The 23,882-nt window shown below is 42.9% G+C and overlaps 1 protein-coding gene across 8 annotated transcripts in view; it reads left to right on the top strand.

Annotated features, from left to right (window-relative positions):
• The window catches only part of LRRC34 (leucine rich repeat containing 34), a 397,826-nt gene that overhangs the window by 269,601 nt on the left and 104,343 nt on the right, over positions 1-23,882 (top strand). For all 8 annotated transcript variants that reach the window (XM_069618532.1, XM_069618536.1, XM_069618535.1 and 5 more), the window contains 2 exons: positions 16,971-17,066; positions 18,502-18,656. In XM_069618532.1, coding sequence (XP_069474633.1) covers positions 16,971-17,066; positions 18,502-18,656 — 251 coding nt within the window. The remainder of the gene's footprint in view (positions 1-16,970; positions 17,067-18,501; positions 18,657-23,882) is intronic.

The following is a 23,882-nucleotide window of genomic DNA, read 5'->3' as shown; positions in this document are numbered from 1 at the left end:
GATGACCCACATTTTGTCCTGGTGTCAGGGTAGAGGGAAGGCTGTTCTTCAATAAGGAAAAACATACAACGAGGAGTTTGTGAGTAAGAGTGAGGCTTCATTTGATTTATTCATAAAGAACTAGGCAGATCAGCATGACAAAACACAAGCAACCCAGACCCTAAGAAGGTTGATGAGAAGGAAATAGTGCAGACCCAAAATACCCACTTAGTCATAGATCAGAAAATATGCAAGACAAGCATTGTGAGAAATGGTTGTAGGAGGTATACATAACTTGGTATTGACAAAGGAGTTTGGGCTGCTCTAGAAGTCCTTTTAATTAGTTCCCTGGGGCCTGTATCTGCCAACCATATTTGGGATTTGGAAAACATTAGTAAGATGGCCAAATTATAAGCACTTGTGAGAAAGCCATTGTGAGATGCTGTCTTCCAACTCAGCACGGCACTTAATGGACCTTTGGAAGTTAGCATAAAGAGTATACAGTGACAGTTTACAGGGAAGGAAACAGATCAGGTCAACTATTTGCATGGCTAATTGATAGGGAAGTCAAACATGACTAAATCCTCACCATGTAAGGGTTGTATGGTCTGCCTGCCCGTGCTTGAGAAAGAATGACTGGTATATTTCAAAGCAATTTGCAGATCCATCTACAGCCTCCCATTTTGGACCCAAGAATTATGATAGAATTCAGTTGTTTAATGAAGCTCAACTAATGGGTCTCTCTGAAATTTGACAGTGTGTTGGGGACCTTGGCCAATTAAGGGGGAATACATGGGTTAGTCTAATTTTCAGTAGAATGAAGTACCCAGGGAGCAATAACTAGGCCTGGTTGAAATTTCCTGCAATTAACCCGAATTATCAAAGTTTTGGTTGATTCATCAAGGACGACCCTCAGACAAACTATTTGAAAAGTTATTCCAAAGTTCGTCCACATGGTTAAAAGAAGAACATTTAGCTGAAGTTCTCATTGAGTCTCAGGCAGCTTTCAGAGAGGTAGAAGGTTGTTACTTGAGGAAGGCTTGGTATATTTAGGAATATGTAGGGATATTTAGAGTGGTTGTGGGAAGACGAGTAAGGAGCATAGTCAGAACGTTCCATTTAGGGTTGGTTTTGTTTATGTAGCACTGCATGAGCCTTTCACTTGATTGAAGTGGGCGAACAACACAAGTGTCCTTGCCTGAGTTTAGGGGAGGCCCGTGACACACCAGTCAGTGTCCCTCTCTTAAAGAACCTGGACAAGACATGTGCCATTGGGTGACACCTAGTATGAGCAGCAGCAGGAGGATCTAGGAATCACTGAGAGAGATTCTGAGAGGTGGGTGGCGTACCAGAGAGTATCCATCTGTTGATGTGAGTGGATTAAATACATGCTATTGGGGGCAGCTCGGAGGAGGAGCAGGAAGTGCCGGGCATACCAGAGGGCAACTTGTGGGACAGTCACACTGACCTGATTTTGCTGTGAGGAAGCAGTAGAGATTCTGGGAGGCAGGTGACCTGTCGGTCGGAGTCCGTCTCTTAACACGAGTGGATGAGACACGTGCCATTGGATGAAACTTGAAAGGAGGAGTGGACGGAGCTGGAATCCTTGGGGCAGCTTGTGGAAGAGTCGCACTCACCTGATTTAGCAGTAAGGGAGCAGCAGAGGTTCAGGGAAGTCGATGGCATGCCAGTCAGTGTTTGTCTTTTGACACAAGTGGACAAGACGCATATCATTGAGTGACATCTAGGGGGAGGATCATGAGGAACTGGGAATCCCACGCTTGTCTGGTTTTGCTGGGAGGGAGAAGCAGAGATTCGACAAAGCGGCAGGTGACACAGTTGGACACATTTGGAACATCATGTCCGCACCAAAACTCACATTATACTTCTCTGTCACAAGTCACCCAGTGATACATGCACCAGTACAGGAAAATGCACAGGTATTGCATAATGACAGTGAACATCCACAGAGGCCGAAAGAGGAGCTTGCACTTTCAGTTCCTCCCACCATCACAGGGTCAGAGGGGGACAAGTGCGGATCTTGTCTTTTAAAAACTGGGGGAAATGACAGAGTACTTAAACAGCGTGAGGAGACTAAACATCCTAGTTCTCTATCTCTGCTGCCTCATCCACTATGTCAGACAGTAATCATGATGAGATGTATGTTGATATCTAGACGAAAATTATGCTCCACTGGCCGTGGGCAGTATAAATTGGTGCTTTTGGAAAGCAGTGATACTGAGGTGGAAGAGGAGAATGATGCCACCACAGATGAAGTGGTTGTAGTATTAATGAAAGCCCGCCCCACCAGTGTACAGCTTCTTTGAGAAACAGATCTAGCATTGCGTATTAGAAATCCGATCACATAATTATGTATCCAGTACTTCACCAGCACCACCTACACCACCATCATAAATCCAGGCTGTGTGCTTCTAGACCACTCAAAAAGTAAAATATGTGGCAGTACTTCAAAGAAAATAAACGCAACTGAATCTGGCTGTATGCACACTCTACCAGTATGCTGCATGAGAGGGAAGGAAGGGACAAACCTGGGTACCACATCTTTACTGTCCCATATACAGCAACATCCTGGAGAGTCATGGGGAGAAGTCAAACGATCTGTGGTGCATACCTCACTGTACCATCAGACACACAGCATACCTAAACTAGTCCACACTATTGACCCTGAAAATATTTCGCCACTCCAGTGCTTGACACTGGGAGTAGTATAACCTGCTTCTATCCCCTATATTTCAGTAGCGCATAGTAGTTATCCCCCATTGGGTAAGGGCAATGTTATGGAAGTGTGTGTGGCCAGAAATATCACGAATCCCATGGCAGAAAGAGCCTGATCAATGCTAATCTGGCTACAATGTTGGAAACCCCTGGACCTTATGGAATGTTACTGGTTAATAGTTTTTCTTTCATAAATTGCTACCAGAATTTTACAACATGGTTATGACTACAGCGTCCACTGCGCAAAAGGACTACTTCATCATAGACGTGTGAGCTAGAAGCAATGAGTACATGGCATCACAGCACACTGGGTGGCCTTTTCTTCGTCAAACAGCAAAGAGGAGTCCCTGGCAAATTCAAGATGGTAGCGGGGGATTTGGGTCGAAGGGAGAGGAAGTGGAAGCAGAGTGGCTGAGGCCTTATAATTTGCATTTGGGCTTTGTTGCATCGGACAATCGAACAAATGTCCTTGCTGCCTTACAAATGTGCAAGACAATGCTTGTCCCCTGCTTTACATATGTCCTTCACCATGTGGGCACACCCATTGTCAGCAATTGTCAGCCTGTGAAAGAAATGTTTGCTGTGGCTCAGAAGATCAGCTCCATTTCAGATGGATTTACTATGTCAAAAATGATCTACACCAACTTCAAGTGTGAGCCAAGTTGCCTCTGCACAACCTGAAGGCCTTGGCGGCCACCCGTTGGAATTCGTCTTTGCACATGCTAGACAGGCTACCAGAGCATTGCAATAGATACCATCACTGATTTCTGCAGTACTGTAGATGGAACATTTTAGAAACCATATCAGTGGCAGCTACTCTGTGCTACCAGCTTCAGGGGAGAATATTGAGCAGGTTAGGAGCCACAATACATCCCTGGGTGAAATGTTTTCTCTGGTCTGCCTGCTTGAGCTCAACCTGACCAACATTGCAAGGGCACATGCCTTGTCAGGTGATGCCAATGGGGCACAGCTAGTGAGGGGCCTGCTTGCAATCTTGCATGATGATCCACAGGTAGTTGGATTTGAAGGTAACATTAATTACCTGTTGGCTTTGTATGTAGACCCATTTTTAAGAATGAAAGTGACTGCTTTTTAACTGCAAGTGCCAGGGGATTGTGCGTCACAGGAAGCATCACCAGTAAGGAACAGTGTGCAAATGCGTAAGGATGTTTTGCTGCAGTGTTTGCCACATGAATTGGTCCAGGAATATAGGCAGCAGCAAAAACAGCAAACATCCCACATTTTACCAAGTGAACCAGGCATGTCACGCTCATGAATGATACCGACTGGACAGGTGTAAAGGTTTGGCCATGGCTTGTCTGATATTGCTTCTAGACTGATGGCTGCTAGCTTCTGTTAAAGCCTAGTTAAAGGCCAGTGTAAGGCCCTGTTTGCCCCTTTTTTCATCGGGTTGCACCGCCTAATCTGCGCTAATGCCCCCCACCTTGACCCTCTGAAACGCTTCGATTATACTAGAACTTCCCCCGCTCATATGTGAGTAAGCATTGCTCACCACACTTTCCAGCATCTCATGCTGACGTTCTGATCCTGCATATATGCACTTCACACGGCCGGAGCAGAATCAGCTACTCTGTAAAGTAGATTTGTGACAAATCCGAACACTTGTGAATCATTTTAACCTACCGATAACTGTATTTAGCCTCATGTACCACATTCGATTACGCTGTTTACATGAAATTTGTATGGTACGCTGCACCCGTAAGCCTGTATATACGTGATTCTAAAGCGCTCATTTCCGACGTGCCTGACCTGCCATTATTGCATCAACTGTAGCAAATTAATATCGTACATATTTTGTTGCCTAAACACACTGGCACTACTTGGATGTCGAAAAAAATGTATTTGCATAGAGCTTTGAATTAAATACTTCAGTTATGCTAGACTAGTCTACTAAACTCACCTCGTGCTCATTGAATACCTCCGCATGCGGGAGTAGCCTATTTTCGCCGATCTGCTAGGCCGGTCCATTCTACTGATTGCACCTGCCATTGCCAATGTTGGAACTAGCCTATTTTGCAAAATGTATTAGGTCTGCCTTCCCCATTAATGTACCGTCTCATGTTGGACTAGCCCATTCTGCTGAGCTATTAGGCCTGCCCATTCTACTGATTGCACCTACCATTGCCAATGTTGAACTAGCCTATTTTGCAAAATGTAATTGATTGATTGTACCTGTACCCGTTCTGATTACCTTCTCATGTTGACTAGCCTATTCAGCTGACTTGTGAGGCCTGTCCATTCCACTGCTTGTACCTACCTATGCCTAGGCCGGACTAGCCCATTCTGGTGAATAGATTAGGCCTGCCTATTCCTTTGTTTATACTTGCCTATGCTATTGTAGAACCGACTGAGATCTCTATCCCAGTATGTTTACCACACTCATCGCCCCATGTACACTACTTACACTGAATACCTTATTATGCTCTGCGAGGCTCTCTACCCCCTACCTTCGAGATCCCCTCAGCGTGACTAACCTTACAATGACTAGAAACGCCTTATCTAACCTTGGCCAACCTAGTATTTCTATACCGAGCTCACTCCTAAGCAATCCCTGTATTACAGATATTAGGAATACCAGACTCCGATCTAGATTAAGTAAACGATTTGAACCCCTCGCCAGATCTCTGCCTATCCCCAATTAGAAAACTAACCATCCCGTCAGCCAAAAGACCACAAACACCAACCTCTCCTCCAACAGTCCTCCCTACCCCTCCGCTTAAGGGGGCTTTAATAAACGTCAGGTCTCTGGTAGCACATGCTCATAAATTGCTGACCTGATCTTGGCAGAAAACCTTGACTTTCTCGCCATCAATGAGTCATGGTTGCATGATGCAGCAGGCCCTATACTCACGTTAGCAGTTCCCGACGGCTACATGATCCTTAGACAGGACAGACACGGGCGCGAGGTGGAGGCATCGCCATATCTCCAAATCCAGCCTCTCCTTGAGACTTGCACCTTCCCAAGACATCCAATCCTGTGAGGTTCTTACAGCTAAACGTCCACTAGTCAACTCCCAGACCCTTACCATCCATCTGATTTATAGACCCCCTGGCCTCATTGGGATCTTTGAGGAGGATAGCTATACCATACTCTCTAACAACCTTAAAACTACTTCACAATTACTACTCTTAGGCGACCTCAACCTGGGTTTCAATAACCCACTAGACAAACATGCCACCTCAACTGCCAGTATCCTGTCCGAACTTGGCCTGCCCCAAAGAATTAGTGCGCCCACGCATAATAAAGGGAGAACCCTAGATTGGGTGGCTGACTACAACTGCATCTCCCCACAACTCTGGACGTACCACTCCCTCCTATCATTTACACTTAATACTACCAAACCCCACCCCCTTGCTATTCCCACTGCCCCACCTATCCTAACTAGGAACAAAAAGAATATCACAGTGGACAGACTAAGCTCTGCTATTCTCCCCACTCTCAACTCTCTCGCAGACAGCTTAGAGCCTGGAGCGCTTGTTGACGAGTATAATAAAATCATGTCAACCTCGCTTGACATCATTGCCCCGATTAAACTGAGACGTTGTAAGCTCAAAACTCATCTGAACAAATGGTTCACCCCACACTTAAACAGCTACGGCAAGAAAAAAAACTGTGAGGCCACATGGAGAATACTCCCTTCATAAGTAAACAGAATTAAACTGACTAAGATTTCTTCCCAGTACAAAAAGGAAATCTGCCTGGCCAAACAAGAATCATATAACAACTGTATCTCCCAAGCTAATTCCAGTATGAAGGAAGTATTCATAATCTTAAAAGAATTGGTGACCCCCAACCCTACGCCAGACACCTGCACCAAAGACAAAACCTGATGCTCAGACATAGAATGCTCAATTTCTTGGGGATGCCAAATTAGGCAATTGCCTCCATTTGAAACACTAACACCTTGAAGCAAGCTTTCTTTTTTAGAGTGATCCAAATCCCTATTAAGCCCTCTAACTGCCAGGGCGACCTCTGTCCAGCCCAGCTCATAAAGGACGCAGCGAGGGAACTTGCTCCCTTTATTTCAAAATGTATCAATGCCTCATTCGTATCTGGTACCATCCCCACTAACCTTAAAGAATCATGGGTGCTCCCATTGTTAAATAAACAAACTTTAGACCCACTAATACCTACCAATTACCGATATATCACAACTGTACCCTTTCTCTTAAAAATACTAGACAAGGTTGCATACCTTCAAATCCAGAAATACCTGTAACTACACCATCTCTTAGGAGCTCGACAATCAGGTTTCCGTCCCCAACACGGAACAGAAACTGCCCTCATTGACCTGAAGGCCCAGATCGATGAGCTAAGGGACAAGGGGAAATCAGCCCTCCTTCTCCTCCTCGACCTCTCGACTGCTTTTGACCTCGTGGACCTCAATATCTTATGTAGCCATCTAGACTCAGCTGCACACTTTTCCAAAGAAGCCATACTTTGGATTGAGTCCTTTTTAAGTGATAGGATCATGATGGTCTTCTCCCCTTCAGCAGCGGCAGACCCCATTCCCATTACCTGTGGGGTGCCCCAAGGTTCATGTGTCTCTCCCACATTGTACAACATATTCACTAAGGCCCTTTTCAATGATCTGGACCATCTCGGTATCACCTACACTAACTATGCAGATGATACTCAGAGGCTCCTCCCACTTTCTGGGGATTATGCTAAGGATTTGGTCTTGTTGAATAGATTTTACCTCATCATCCAGGCATGGATGGCAACTCAGTCTATGCCTGAGTGATGATAAAATGTGGTCATCATCCTGGGTACCCCCACTAACCTCGAAAAACTAGGCCACGAATACTCCTCCTTCATTATCGTTGAGAACCTTTTCAAAGTGGAAACCCTTGGTTTTTACCTCGACTCTACTCTCTCCTTTACCAAACAAGTGAATGCCATGGCTCAGCCACCGCTTACACCTGTAAACTTATTAGAACCAGTAAACCCTTTATCTCCGATAACAGTAGCATCATCTTGGCCAGTGCCCTCATTCTCTCTAGGCTAGATTATTGTAACGCCCTTTACATTGGCTCTAATAAATCTGTTATCCAGAGAATCCAAATGCTACAAAACAATGCCCTTAGAGCAGCCCTTGGCGTGGCTAGGAGAACTCGTATATCCGAGATTAGGCATCAAAACAACTGGCTTTCGACCCATGACAAAATCCAGGTAAAAACCGCCTCACTTACCCATAAAACACTAAATAAAGCCGCTCCTAGCTATCTCTCTGAGAGATTCCTCAGAAGGACCTCTATCAGACATTGTAGACTAGTCAACACCAACTGCCTCTCCATTCCCAGATACAAACTATCTAAAGTTGGAGACAGTAGTTTCCCTGTCAAAGCGGCCCAACTATGGAACACCATGCACCCTCACTCCGAGAGGACTAACCCTACCAGAACTTTAGACTCAACTATATCAATTGGCTCAAGTCTACAGGTCACCAAGGCCTGGCCTCCTCACCGTCTGTTACATTGATTAATCTGATACATTGGCTCTTATAGAGCACTCCTGCTCATGTGTTCCACGTTGTGTGTATTGATTCATATTTGCTTCCTGTACTTCTACCACTGTTCCCTATTTGTCTGCCACTTGTAATGTATTCTTGTAACTAAGCTTAGTATCTCCATGTAACCTCTGCGCCCTGATACCCTCGGGTCTGGTGCGCATTATAAATGAATAAACAAACAAACAAGTATGCATCTGGTGCACTATCCCGTGCCACCCGTGCAAATGGTTTCTCATCGTTATGGTTCCTAGGATGTTGTCCTCTTGCCATTTCCCTTGTGGCACTGCTTGACCCGCTTCCCACAGCTATCACCATGCAGAAAACCTCAGGTACCTCTCCCCAGGTGGTCTTTTCTGGTGGCAGGGCAACATTTCCACACCTAGGACCTTCTGGGATGTGTGTTGGTGGTTTAGGTTGCTGTTCCCTGTGGTTCCTCTTGGATTTTCCATTCCTCCAAGGCAAAAAGAGGCTTCTCCATGCCACCTCCTTCTGCACCTGCCTCTCCTCCTACAGCTCAGGTGGGTCCATCTTCTGTTGCAGCATCTCTGAAGGCTGGTCCTCCTCATAATACCCTGCTGACAGGCCTGTCCCTCATCCACACAGGTACCATTGCCCTGCTGAGTGTAGATACAGTACTTCCTCTATGCGACCAACCCTGTCAGAACCCAAGCCAACCATCTTGTCCGAGCTGCTTGCTGCTGTCATTGCCTCTTCCTACATAACACACGTGCCTGCCTATTCCCCCATTGTCTCACGGGAGCAGTCCACATGAGACCCTCCCTCCCCTGCCTAGTGCTTGTCTCTACCTAAGCCTCGTTCATTGGCCCTGCCTGACCTCCCACTGATGAGTCCTCACCCAATGCCTTCAACTTCCCCACCTCCTTGGAGGATTGGCAGTGCTCTGTGGCCTGCATCGTCAGGTTCACCAGGCATGGGGGAATCCTTTTCCTCCTGCAAACATTAATGCAGCTTCTTCTTTTCATCCAGCCTACCCTTCTTCTTCACCCACCCCAGTGGCACCCAGCATGCCAGTCTAACTGCCACAAAGGCCGAAAACTGTGTGGACAAAGAAGTGGCTAAACAAGGGAACAAGCAAAACAATCCTACAACTACAACACCACACTACAATATACAATCACAATGTTCCACTAAAATCTACAACTACCACAATCCAATCCAATGAAACAGTACACCACACACACACAGAGGGAAAAGTGTTTTTTGTGTTTTTAGGAAATAATAGGCAGTGGAAAATATGCGTTTGTATTTTTATATTTTATATAGGAACACAAAAGGGGAAAGGTGCAAGAGAAAAAGACAAGCATGTTCTTTTCTTTATGAAGGAAAACTAACACAAGACAGTTACACATGATGAACAAACACTTAGACCATGGGGTAACAGAAAAGTGGCTTCAAAAACACACTGAACACGATACTACATAAAGGAATAAAAGCAAACAGAAAACACTTTTCCAAAGCATTCCACAGACTTTGCAAAAACCCCCAAAAGCATCAACCGCCCTGCAAGTGTGAGTCTGCACTGTGCAATATCTTCCCCTCACATCCTAATAAAGGATCAGAAAGTTTGCAGGGCCTTTTATAGGGGGGCAAACATCCCTTAGGCTATCAAACTACATACACTCAACTACCTCGACAAATCGCCTGAGATGGCCCTTATTAACTAGACAACTGGAAGAATGAACCCAGCTGCAAGTTTGTTGAGGAGTCGTCAGCTTCCAAAAACCTGTCCCATTCTAGCGTTAAGGACTAAAAGAGTCTACTGCACCAATATTTTCACCAAACTTTTATCCACCCGTCTCCTACCTTTCATGTCACCGCTGGTTCTTCTAGTCAATGCAGGTTTATCCCTGAACGCTCTACAGCGTTTAATCTGCGCAGATTCTTCTGCATCATGTCCCAAATAGACTCAAAGGCCAAGGCTGTAGCTGCCTTGCTCGACACGGAGAAGGCCTTTTAGTATGTCTCTAGGCGTTTCTCTTCGCAGTTCTTCAACAGATGCTATTGGGGGATCTCTTCGTACAATTTATACGACTGTTATACACTAGAACATAACAGCCAGAGATTGCACCGGCGGCACACTTTCACCCACTTCACACATGGGCCCCGGTACGAGGCAGGGCTGCCCATTATCCCCTCTACTCTTTGGTTTGACAATTGAGCCCCTTGCAAGTATAATACAATATAAACCTAGTCATACCGGTCTCCACATAGCAGGCCCATCACAAATGATATCCCTCTATGCCGAAGACAGTGTTATATATCCGTAACCCGGCACAAAACATGACTCCATTGTTGGAAGAGATCCACAATTTCACAAAACATTCCGGATACCGAATTAACAAGGCAAAATCGGAATTTTTCTCATTGACATCCCGACAGACTTAATGGGATTCAGATGGGTCCCACACAAGGTTAAATACTTGGACATACTGGTCTCTCGATCACACCGCTCACTACTCGCAGATAACCACGAGGCTTACTTAGACACACTGGCTGCTAAACTGCAGCTATAGGCAAGATTTCCTATATTGTTATACGGCAGGCTCTCAATACTTAAAATGATTGTATTTCCCAAACTGCTGTATAATGTTTGCAATATTCCTGTATGGCCGCAACGTACTTTCTTTGATAAACTACTCTCCCTAGTAATCAAATAAACATGGGGAGTAGGTGTTCCGCGAATAAAATGGGAGGGATTGACTGAACCGTTCGTACTAGGTGGCCTGATGGCTCCTGACTTTGAATTCTAATATATTGTCTCGCAGGCGCAGTATGCTGGCTACTGGTACGCTTCTCATGATACCCCAATATACGTAGCCCTGGAAACATATATTGCTTCACCTTCAAACTTAAAATCAATTATCCTTGCGGATCAGCACACTAACTCTTGTTCATTTGACCCGGTCCATACAACAGTAAATACTTGGTCGAGACTGTTTATTGAGACTAGAGGTGATGACACCATAATGCGTATCGGTTACCCTGTGGAAATGCCCTGGACTCCCCCGACTTATGACAAAGATATCCAAAGTATGTGGGACGCTGGAGGGGAGCTGACTCTACATGACCTCTTCCCAGACGGGACGTTTGTCACACTGGAAGAATTCACAGCCAAACTGGGCAATAACCGATTAGATCACTTCAATATTTAAGAATGAGGATGGTGTTTCATAGCCGTTGGGGCTTGTTACCCCAAGAACCATGCGACTGTGAGCCACTATAAATCTTAGTGACCATTAAAGACCCTAAGAGACTAGTGTCCAGACTATACAAATCATGTCCGGCCAATCAAACATCCATCAATAGAGCCAAAGGGAAATGGGAAAGAGATTTTGGAATAGCAATACACAATGAACAGTGGTTGCGCTGGTGACGCTGGACAAAAGAGATGTCCCCAAATGCCTGATTTAGGCTGATACATTTTAGGATACTCAATCAATTGCACTACATGCCTGCGTGTATCTCGAGATTTACACCATTGGCTAGCGATGAATGCCCAAAATGCAGCACAGCTGCCGCAGACTTCCTACGTATGTATTGGAACTGCCCACAGATTGCCCAGTTCTGGTGGTGTCGCCTACTCTCCTAACAGTCTATCACAGCACTTATCCACTAGCCAGATCACCATGGTCGCTAGCAGGGATTTAGCTGCCTCTCCATAACTAAGGACAACTGCTGTGTGTGTTCATTGATCCCATATGCCATGAGCGCATCGAGAACATTTTTGGCAACGGAAGTACCCACAACATCAGTGGAGTGCTTGATATATTGGCCCTGTTCCAAACACGAGGACGATTGCAAGGAAGAAAAGCAACACTAAGATGGCTATCACGAAAAACGTACCCTTATGAAGATAACTTTATCAAAACACTACCCATGTACGACAACTACTGGCAACATATGCATGGGCTCAGATACATGACAGATGGACCCGACAAAGGAGAAACAAAGGAGGTCAAATTGAACTACCTAAAATGCGAATGGCGCACACAAGAAGTTGCTCTATATTGGCCATCAATGTGTTTATGAATTTCCTTTGTGATCTATAAAAGATTTCAATGGCATTGTCCCCAGTTATTGGTGGCGGAAATTTAGATCTGTTTTTATGTTCAATAATATCCATATTCCGTTGATGTACTCCTAGTTCTCTTTGGATATCAGATAAAGTTTGGCCATTTCCACCTGCTAAATTAGCAAGTAGATGAATGTTTTCAATTTCTTGAATACTTCTAGTGCTAATAGGGGGTATGTTTTCTGAAGGTTTAAAAAAGATGGATTTATTATGAAAGAATTTTTTGAGTTTGAGTTTCCTTGTGAATTTATATAAAACAATTTGGACTTCAGTCATGTCTGAAGTCACACTGGGTGCAAGGGAGAGGCCATAGTTAAGAACAGCCATTTGTTATTTGGAAAGTTGTTTGTCAGATAGGTTTATAACTACGTTTTGAGTATTGGTTTGCTTTTGGATGTTTGAGACTGGATCTCGTGAATCTTTTGCTTGTATCGTTGATGTCCCCTCTTCCTTGCTCCTCTTCCTCTGAAGTGGTAGGAGTCGTTGAGGTATTTGGCCCTAAAGGGGAAATCCTTTGGAAATTAACCTGTTTATTGCTGGGGTTGTAACTTGGTTGGTTGCCCTTTTTGTACCTTTTGATTTCTGCTAAGAAACCTCTTCTTCTTTTTTATTTGCCCACATTTAATTTATTCTATAAATTAAAATACAAACAACTAGCCAAGACATGCTTTTGCCTAACACTGACTGCAAAAGCTATTTTTGCACTTTAAATGCGGATGTGCATATAATTACACATACACATTTTTTTCAGTTGGAATCGGCACCTCTATAATCAAATACATATTGCACCAGATATATCCGCAACGGTACTTATCTTTTCCAGTGCATTTAAGACTTTATCAGCTTGATTAAATGGCAGATAAGCCAACTTTTGGATTTTAGGTTTTTCGAATTAACAGAAATGTATCTAAGCAGTTATACAACTGTGCATTTACTTAAAATGCATTTCTGGCAATATTTTCTACCCCTTTAGGCGTATAGAATCACTGTTCAAACCAGAATTATACTACAAGCACATGCTTCATATTTTTGAGTGGGAGCATACCAAAATGTACTACTCTACCTGCCCATATTTGTCAGGTATTTACTTTTACGTTCTACCTACAGTGCTTAGGGTGAAGGGACGTTTGCCAAGTGTCATCCTTTGAATACTACATTGTCTGTCATAAATTTTGACGTAAAATTATGGTACATACAAAATGTTTTCTTTGTTATTCACTGGCATAGCACCCTCACTATGGAATTATCCAATTAGCCTTTGACTATCTGCATTTAAATGTTGAGTCTTTAGTCCTCTGTTTTCAATATGGTTTTTAAATACAATAACTGATATCAGTTTTTTCTTTTCTCTTTCCCTTACCCGCCTTCTCCCTACTCCCCTTTCTTGCTCTCTCTGAACCTGGATGCACTTCATATTTCCATTATTCATATATAAACTTTCATTTTTGTTTATTCTAAATAATTCATGTAATTACGTTGTCACCAACATTTATGTCTGGACTTCAGTGACCCAATCACTTATACACTCTGAGGATGACCCAAGAGGGTTGAAACACGTGTTGGCTTTTTTCAGCTTTTCAGTACTTTTATTGGTTGTTTCATCCCAACATGATGGTTTTTTGCTTTAAAAAAATGGACTAACAAAATATGTGTTTTTGTTGAGATGCAATACATATTCTTTCAGACAAACCAAAAAGGTGTCTGGCAGTGTTCTTTCCTCTCATTCTATTATATTACATGGTATTTTGAATAATGGTTGCAAAACCTGGTCTGTATAAATACTTGAAGCATACAGTTGACTTACACAATTGTTATTTTAAAATTCAGGAGTCAGCGCAGTTAGTGAGGATACCTTTCATAGTTTTTCCAGTTTTCTTTAGGGGACAGTAAGAAGTTACCCTTTTCATTCTGACTTCTGCTGCACACCACACAGTACATTTTCATTTCTGTTTCTACCATTACAATTCAGGTTTGCGCACACCCAGTATAAGGATATTTTCTCACTCAATCAACTCCTTATTTGTAAACTTGAGGCTGATCCTGCAGGAGAAAGGTCGTGTGATATTGCAAAACATTTATGAGCTATGTCGTGAGCTTCTTATTAAATCTGATAGCTCATTGTAAGAACTGATTGAAAATCCAACTAAGTCTAAACAGTCCTTATTTAACTATGACTGGATAAACACTGCTGAGAGTATGCGCATGTATGCATCATTAAGTCTTTTGCACGAAGACCATAAACAATTGGGGACCTTAGCACCATACTTAGCAATAAGAACAACCAATGCGAAACTCTAAAGAACCTCTTGGTCTCATGTCCAATGGTACAGGGTTTAAGATGGAATACCTTAAAACAAAATCTCAGGCTTGTTTGCTTTGGTTGAGGATGAATTAGTTTGGAAATATTGTTTGGCTGGACATACTACATCAACAGGAATTGCAGTAACTGGCTTCTTAAAATCTTAGAGCTTGAAATGCCGAGCGATACGACCTCGAGCTATACCATGGTTATCGCCTCCCCTCCCTAGTGGTTTACACTTGGGTGTGCTCTCTGACCTAATGGCCCTAGCTTCTTCCTCCCTTTTTACTAGTGGTCAGTTGAAGTTTGTTTTCTTTTCTGGGTTGACTTGTAGTTCTGATTGTTAATAAGTTGTGATTGTGAATGTTCAGCCTGTTTTTAGGAAAGTTTTATATTTGTATCTATTTGATATAACATAACATAACACTAAGATGATTTATGGACTTTATTTCTCTCAGGAGTCCTTACCTGAATGATCTTTCTCATCTACATAGGGATGAGTCAGTGAGCCTGGTCAGGTACCAGTAGATAAAAGAGCCAAAAAATGTATCGGGAAATAGCAAAGCTCCTAGGCATTGTGGTCACCAAAAAATCTTTTGGAGTGCTGGAGGTCACTGGTTGTGGGGGGGGGGCAATATTATGTTATGCAAGGAGGACGTTTGCTACAGTGCTAAACAGTTGAAGACATGGTAGAGACACAGTTTAACTGTTCATATTTGTACAATTTTTAATTAATGTTTTTTTTAAATACATGATATACACCATTATTTGAGTGATCTCTTCAGTTAATTAGCCTAATATCGTGTAGTATCATATATTCAATGAACACCTAGTGAGGAACTATCGAGAAGGCAGAATTTACACAAAGGGCGGGGGGGCTTTAAGAAGATGACAAACCTAAAAAAAAGATACATTTATATCATCACAGTATAGAAGTATCAGAACATGCACTAAATGTCAGTGCCAGTATTTAGGGTTAAGCATTCAAGTGCTTTCATCAAAATAATCCAGCTATAAGGTTTCCATTGGGACATATTCCAAGATTTGTCAGATGTTCTGTAGTGGCATGAGTTTATGTATCTGTTATGGATGAAGTTATGGATGAAATGCTGAATTACTTGCCTATAAAGATTGCCTACATTTCTAAATACAGAAACACGGTTGGAAATGATCATGGTCACATTACGTTTCATTTCCAACTTTAGGCTCGGGGACATTCTTGCAAACAAAATGTGACCACCACTTTGATATGCAAAGTGTTTTCTGAAGGTCAGTAGGAGTAACGTGGCTCAAAGATAGGGCAGATTCTCCAGCCATGATGGCCAGGAACTCTAATACAGGTATCTCTGAGTGTAATAATAGATATGAGAACTTTGCTGGGTGGAGATGGCTGAGGAATGTTAAACATGTTTCAAAGTATGTTGGACTTTGTGGATCATTAAGGTACAACCAATTCTCCACGTCCATCTTTGGGTGGCTCTTGAGCATGTGGTCAGGGTGTGCACACCTTCATCACCCTGGTTTTCAGGAGGAGCTTGGCACATTGCAAGACAGAGGCATTGAGCTTGCAGTGGGAACCCATGGTGGGAGACATACATATTGAAAAAGCACGTTTATTTTCCAGAGCCTTAATGCACCAGATCAGCAGGATGGTTGCACTGAAGTTGACAGAGACCACAAATTGTGCTTTGTTGCACAGACATGTTTGAAGATTTCAAGCTGGCTCTTTGTTACCAGAGACACCATGTTCCAGCCCTGGGGCTTCACATCACAACCTAATGCATTGCAGCATTTCTGGTCTTGGATCACTTCAATTGATGCCATTGGACTGACTTTCCACATTTAAGATGCCCAAAAAGGTAAATCGCAGGACTCGATCATGGTGTCCCCAGTGGCCTGAAATCACTCACACCCCTTGATTATGAAGCTGGATATTACCTGTTAGGTCCTGTATGACTTGAAGGAATAAAAGTGTGGCTGATTGTGTGAAATGCCGTAAGAGGTCAGAAAGGATAAGCGCTGCAAAGGAGTGTCAGTAATTCTGAATCTTTATATCATTCTGAAATGCATAATTTTTCCCAGCACCAAGATGCAACAAGACCCATTTGCGTGGTGTGCAGTACACACGTGCACGCAATCACTCAATCGATCAATCTTCAATTTATAGCTCGAAAGATAAATGGAGAAATGTGGTTTTCCCCATTTATTGTCACCTAATGTAATTAATTACCAGAGGGGCTCTTGCCACTTAAGATATGATCACTTTAATATCAAATTAAAGGCTGTTTTATTGAAATGTTACTTAAATATTTGTATTTCTATTTTTTAGCATACACAGAGTTTGATAGCATTGGCTACAGTCCTGATTCAAAACAGAACAATCAAGTCTCTCAACGTAAACAGGCCTATTTTGTACAGTTTACAGGTAGGATTTGTACTTCTTGCTTCTACAAAATAGTGGAGCCAGTGCAATGAAAACAGGGTTGTTTCCATTCTAAATGGTCTCCCAGGGAATGTAATGAAATGGAGAAAGTGTGTTGTTAAGTTCTAACCATCTCACAGAAAGTTCAATTACTCTATTGGGACCGACGGTGCAAAGGAGCCACATTTGCACAAAGTGTTTTTTTGACAATAGGCCGCTATATTTTGAGGCAGGTTCGTTTTTTCAATTTGACATCCCTGGCCACTTTGCCATATACACTAAACACAACCTTTTATTGTTGTAATACAGCTAACATTTTAGCCCATCTTTGCTTCCCTAAACAGTTCCTTCCTCAATTTGCTACGCCGCCTCTTATGTTGGACAGGTCCCTCTCTGCCCCACTCTCCTCCTTTATTCCCTAGTGGCGTCCTCTAGCCCTTACTCCAATCCAGCTTCCCCCCCTTTATAAAGTTCCTTCTCTAGGCATAACTGCCCGCTCTTGAACAGGTAGGCTGCAATCATGTGCCTTGTACACTTCCTCCCCATCCATTGAAAGTTCCTGATCTCTGTAAACATGGGAGCATGCACCTTTAACCTGCACAATTCTAGTAAACCAGCCATGGTGTGCTATATATAGCACCTTGCTGGTTCTTAAGGCCAGGGCTTTGCTTTATTAACACTCCCCAATAAAATACAAATAAAATAATACTTCATGGTGTGAGTTGTTGTGCTTTTCTCTCCTTTCACCATAGATAGGCCTACAATCCACCAGACGTAAAGACATGTGCAAACTTTAACTCAGCCAGAGCAGGAAGGAAAGAACTAGAAGGCAGGCCTTCTCTGTCTACACCCCAAGACTCTGGAACCTCCTCCCCATCAACTTCAGACTCATCCCTTCCCTTCTACAGTTCAGGAAGGAGCTCAAGACCCTCCTCTTCAAGGAATGGCTCCTCCCTAACGCCTAGATCCACACGCTCTCCGCTCTGCAGTTTACCTAAGACTGGGTGATCTGATCCCCACTGTTTCCTTCCCTGGTTGCTTGTAGATCCCTTGCTGATAAATTGCCCACCTTCACCCAATGATTGTAAAGTGCTCCATTGCTTCTCGAAGCTAGGTATGCGCTCAGTAAATACCCTAATAATAATATATACAAATCCATAATTCATGGGCAGGATGCCACATCCTCGAATTACAAGCTTTCAAAATATTGCAGAGCTTGCGATCCTGTTATCCCCCACTAGAAATGAAATACACATGCATTAATAAATACAAAATCAAGCACCCTTATTATTTAATATTTCAATTTCATGTTTTCTTAGTCTTAGCCAAACTATAGTACCTGAAACTATTACACAGTTAAGGAGCACAGTAGCAAAGATCACCATACGTGAAGCATTTTTAAGTCCGCAAATAACCTGCCACCTCTTTATTTTTTTAGGAAGAGGTTACGATTCATTTTTCTGGAATGCTGGAAGTAAATTACTGCCTTCAAGAACTCCATCTTTCGAAACATGAAATGTCAGATGTTGCAGTAGAACGCCTGTGTGAAGGTTTAGAAAGAAATTTCACCCTGCGATTTCTTGACCTGAGTTGGTAAGAGCTTGCCTTCCTAATGTATCACTGTCAGTCAGAACCCTTTCTCAGAACAATCGAAAGTAAGAGTCATAAACATTTCACTCCATTTCGCGAAAGACCAAAACAGCCCATCGAGAAAATCAAGATTATGCAGTTACATTGCGTGTGTGCATTGTTTTGCTCCTCTGGTGCTTTATTGCATACATTAATATTGCAGATAGTGTTGGTAAATTGCCTCGGGTTGATTGTGTTCTAGATAAGTGTGTAATACAATTGTGCCCTGACATTTTAAAAAGGTTGCATGAGACATACAGAGCTGTTCTTTTACTGCTAATGCACTGGTCAGATGTCTGTTTCAGGCATGGAAGCTGGAGGATACAAGTTCCAGAAAGGGTGCCCTGCTGCTCTGAGCTGAAAGTCCCCTTTGACCTCAGCCAAATAATAGCATACATTAGCGTCCTTCTGCTTGTGACATTGCACCATAATGTGCAGTGGAGTAACTTTGCTGAAAATGTTGGGGGGAACATGACATCTACAGCAAAAGGACCCCTCCCAAATGAGGGGGACACACTGGTATATGCTATTATTTGGCTGAGGTTAAAGGGGACTTTCAGGTGAGAGCAGCAGCTGGGGTGGGCGGAGCCTATCATGATTCCTTATGGAAATTCAGGGCGAACATAGCACTTAAGGGGTGACTCATTAGACCGGATGCTTCTCATTCTGCTGTTGTCGAGCCAAGCAAGCCATCCAAAAGAGCAAAGAATGAAGATCGAGCACAAAGATGTGAGTGGGAACGTAAGGCATAGAAGGGTACAGAAGGAATGGAGGCAGAGCGAAACCAACAATAAGGGAAAGCATAGAGGGAGGGGGTGGGGCAGAGTGTGCACTGTGCCGGGAGAGCACTGAGGTTTAAGCAAGATCCCAGGAGGGGGAAAATGCACAGAACGGGACAACAATGTAGCTGGGCACTACTATCAGATCAGTACTAGCTGACAGATTGGATCACATTAACAGAAAGCCCAGGAAAATCAGAGGTGAAAAGAAATGATCATAGCCACAATGTTTTGCAGAAATCTGTAGTTGACACAGCTTTTTAAAGTGGTAATTACCATAAGGAATCATTGTAGGCTCTGCCCACTCCCACACTTACGTGACTTCTCTGTGTCCCCAATGGCGATTGTAATTCACCAAGATGTCCTCAGCCACGTCAGAAGTAAGCTCCTTCGTCCTCAACCAGATAGTGTCTTTTTTTTCAAATTTTAGTTGTGTTTAGATATCCACGGCAATACAACGTATCATCGGTAGAACAATTAAATACAAAAATACATAGTTTCTAATCCTACGTACAAATGTCACGAACACATACCGATATATAAAAGACAGATTTAATTTGGTGAGAAATGGAAAACATGAGGGAGACACAGCAGGGGTGAAACAAGTAATCGGTCATAGCATGTTTGCCTTCTCAGTGAGCTAGTGCTGCTAAACATTTTAGAAACATTTCTCAATTAGGAATTCTAAGAAGTCCCCCCCCAAATACCTTAAAACATGCATTCTTTTCTTTCAGTTTTTAGGCCAAATGATCTTTTGATGGTAATTTCATAAACTGCACTATTGAGGCTGCAGAGCACAGTATGCGGTTTGTTTTCCCAGTGGCCAGGATTAACTTTTTCGCCGTTGTTATGCTTTTTGTAGCCCATCTCCGGATGTGTGTAGCCAAATACTGCCAGGGATTCATATCACTGAACAGAACCATCTCCTTTGAGACCTTTATACCTTGGCCTGTTCTGGCTGAGCTCCTCTGGTCTATGTCCTTCCACCAAGCAGCTGGTTTTCATGTCTGTAGTGGCTTTATTGCTATGTATTAAGCTTAAATGATACTCTTGTTGTCTAGTGGCAGGGATTTCATGTTCTGCACAAATAGTTCCATGCAGCAGACAGCTCCAGGAGGTATGTCGGTAACAACATATAGGCCTGCTCTTGAAAGCCTAGACATGAAAGAAGAGGTGATTGTCTAGAGGTCATTTATCAGGTCAGAAAACCTGTCACTAAACAAAACAGATGTATGTTTATAAATAGAGGTGGCTTTCTGTTGCCTATCTGTTGACATTTCTGTACATAAATGGTTTACTGTCGATACTGAAGATGAGCAGGCATCAAACTAAAAGGGGTTGGCCTGGAGTAAAGAGGTGTGTGTGTCTGTGCTGTGCTGTGCTGTATTTGGGCATGTGGGCTTATAGTGATTTTGTCACCTCGTGTTGGGCTAACCCTAGCCCCATATACCCTCTCCTCCCGGCACCCATTCTGATACCGTATTTGGGCCATGCTACCTTTGCGATGCTGATATGCTGGGTTCCATTATTATTCTTCTGGTATACTGAACTATGTTATGGTTGTGCCCTGCCCTGCGTGGTTATGCTGGGCTTTCTTTGGTTTGGTGTGCTGCACTATGTTATTTTATTCTATGCAAAGTCATAAAGCTGCTGGGACATTATGCACTGATGGTCTGTTAGGATCTCTGTTTGTGTTGCCTAATGCGGTTTGAGGGACAGGCAGCCCGGGGTGGGCTGGCCTATAGGGAACTCTGGAGATTTCCCGGTAGGCCTCTGCCCCCTGTGACTCTTTTGTTTGGTAATCTATTTTATTTCCACATTTTCTCATAGGAAAAGGGTTGGGCTCGCTTTAAATGTAAATATGGGGCCATTTGAACATTCTTTCCAGGGCCTCTTTTGGTTCTCAGTCCACCCCTGCAGGCAGCATTATATCACGCTTTTTAATGTGCACTTTCCTTTGTAGTTTTGGCAAAGTTCGGGAAGCCAATTTGCCAAAGGATTCCTTTGCATGTGGGCTTTTGGATTGGCGTAAAGATACCTTGTAATTCGCCTCTCTTTTTCATTCCTGGTGTGCATGTATCGAAGTTTACTATTTGCATCCTACCTTGCTGTTTTTCGTTGTGGAACATACATGCATCACCTTGTGTCCAAACTGCAGTCAGACTGGGGCATAAAATTGGTTCGGCGGCCAGTGAAAATTGGCCCACGGGCAGTGGCAAATGGCAATTGGTTCCTTTTGTAACAGATGGTTTGAGTAGCACCCAATGGGGATTTTTGTGTAAAATGTATTACAAAGTGTGCATTTTATGGGGCCAACTTTTTGGCCACTTTGGGCCAGTTTGATGAGTTAATTCACTGTGTGGCTAGTTTTTGACCAGTGTGGCTGAATAAATATTCTTTAAAAGGCACAACTTGCATTACACTTTATCAAACCACTCCCCCCTTGGTTACTATTTAAACAGTGACACAAAAGGAATGAATTGCCATTTGCAACGGTGTGGCAATTTTTCATTGGCTCCCGAGACCATTTTTTGGCCCTGTCTGAGCCTGCGTCGGTCGGGTCATTTAATAAATTGGGACAAGACCTGGGTGTTTCCACTTTCTGCATCTTGACCAAGGGGGAATGTTGCATTGTGGAATTGTAAGTGGGCTGATTTGTGATTTAAACAAAATTGCAGAATATAATGTAAATAAACTAATTGAGGTGTTGCTAAGTGATGTGAGAAAGTGGGGAAGATTAACCTTACATATTTGGGCTAAGATTGATGCCATTAGGATGATGCTCCTGCCAAAGATGCTCTGTCATTCAGTCACTCCTGTTGAAATTTTCTAAAATGTTACTGAAGATGATTAATCGGATTTTCCTAAATTTTCTGTGAAGAGATGGGAAAAGACCAAAGATTCCACGATATATACTGGTGCGTAGTATTCAACAAGGTGGTTTTGGATACTCTGATCTTGATGATTATCACAAAGGCTTCTTGCTTAAGAAACCTGTGTACTACTTTGCAGTCAAGGGGAATTTGGCACCGCTTTGCATGGCAATAGAGAGAGATAAGTTCTCTCCATATCTATTGGGGAATGTGTATTCCATGGGGAAAAGGACAAGTCTGGGTAATATATTTCCTTCAATAGATGCTACTCGGGTAGCTCTTGCCTCGTGGTGGATTGATAATGGTCAAAATCTATGGCTGCATTACGATGCATCAATATGGCACAACCCTGTGCTACAACCTGGGAACAAAACTTTATGTTGCCGTTTTTGGGTCTCGAGAAGGATACTGAAGATAAGCGATGTCAAGTCTGGGTCCTGTGCTTATAAACCACTCTCTGGTATTTAGCGCGTTATAAAAGAACAATTATAATTATTCATTGAAGGAGGGGTAAATTGTGTCTTTTACATCTCTTTGTTGTAGGCTTTGCCTTGGGGTGAGAGAGTTAAGGAGTTATACAGAACTAAAGTCCATTTTAGCACATAGACGGGGTATGCTAAACACTCTGTCGTAAGCTAAGACAGCAACTTTTGGTTTATTTAACTCACCACCACATATGGTCTCCACTTTCCTTAAAATCATACCTATGAAACCCTCATATGTTGAATCATGTGAGAAGCTGAGACGGAAACTCAGTAGAAAGAACGGGAACCTGTAATTATAGAGTAGCCCAACCGGATAGAAAACAGAAAATCCAATTATATCATGTAAATCTCTTGAAAGAGTGGAAAGAGAAACGTCAGCCACCCATGCCAAAGCACGAGCCTGTCTGGTTCCCGAAGACATAGATAACTCTGATTTAATTCCTTCCATGTTATCTACTCAACACCAACAAGATCTAAAAGATGTAATAATTTAATTTCCCAATGTATTCTGAGAAAAACCAGGAAGAGTAAAAGGTACATACCACTATATTAGAACACCTATAGGTAAAGTGTTACACTTAAAACCATATCGACTCTCAGAAGCCCATAAACAGATAGTGATCGAGGAAGTCAACAAAATGTTGAAAGCCAACATTATTGAACCCTCCTCAAGTCCATGGTCCTCTCCTATCGTGTTGGTCACTAAACCTGACAGTTCCTGGATATTCTGTCTAGACTTCTGTCAGGTTAATGCTATATCAGATTTTGATGCCTATCCCATGCCATGCATCAATGATCTAATTGATAAACTTGGAGCAGCAACCTTTCTATCGACCCTAGACTTAACTAAGGGGTATTGGCAAGTTCCTGTATATGGACCAGATAAGGAAAAGACAGCATTTTCAATGCTGCTAAGATTATTCCAATTTAAAGTCCCCCCTTTCGCTCACCACAGTGCACCAGCCACTTTCAAACGCCTCGTGGATTGAATCCTACTGCCCTATTCTGATTTCTGTGGAGCTTATATTGATGATATCGTCATTTATAGTAAAA

Source organism: Ambystoma mexicanum, chromosome 10, assembly GCF_040938575.1.
Source record: "Ambystoma mexicanum isolate Mex_15411 chromosome 10, UKY_AmexF1_1, whole genome shotgun sequence".
Lineage (NCBI taxonomy): Eukaryota > Metazoa > Chordata > Amphibia > Caudata > Ambystomatidae > Ambystoma > Ambystoma mexicanum.
The sequence above is the reverse complement of the archived record's forward strand: the minus strand, read 5'-3'. Positions and strand labels throughout refer to the sequence as shown.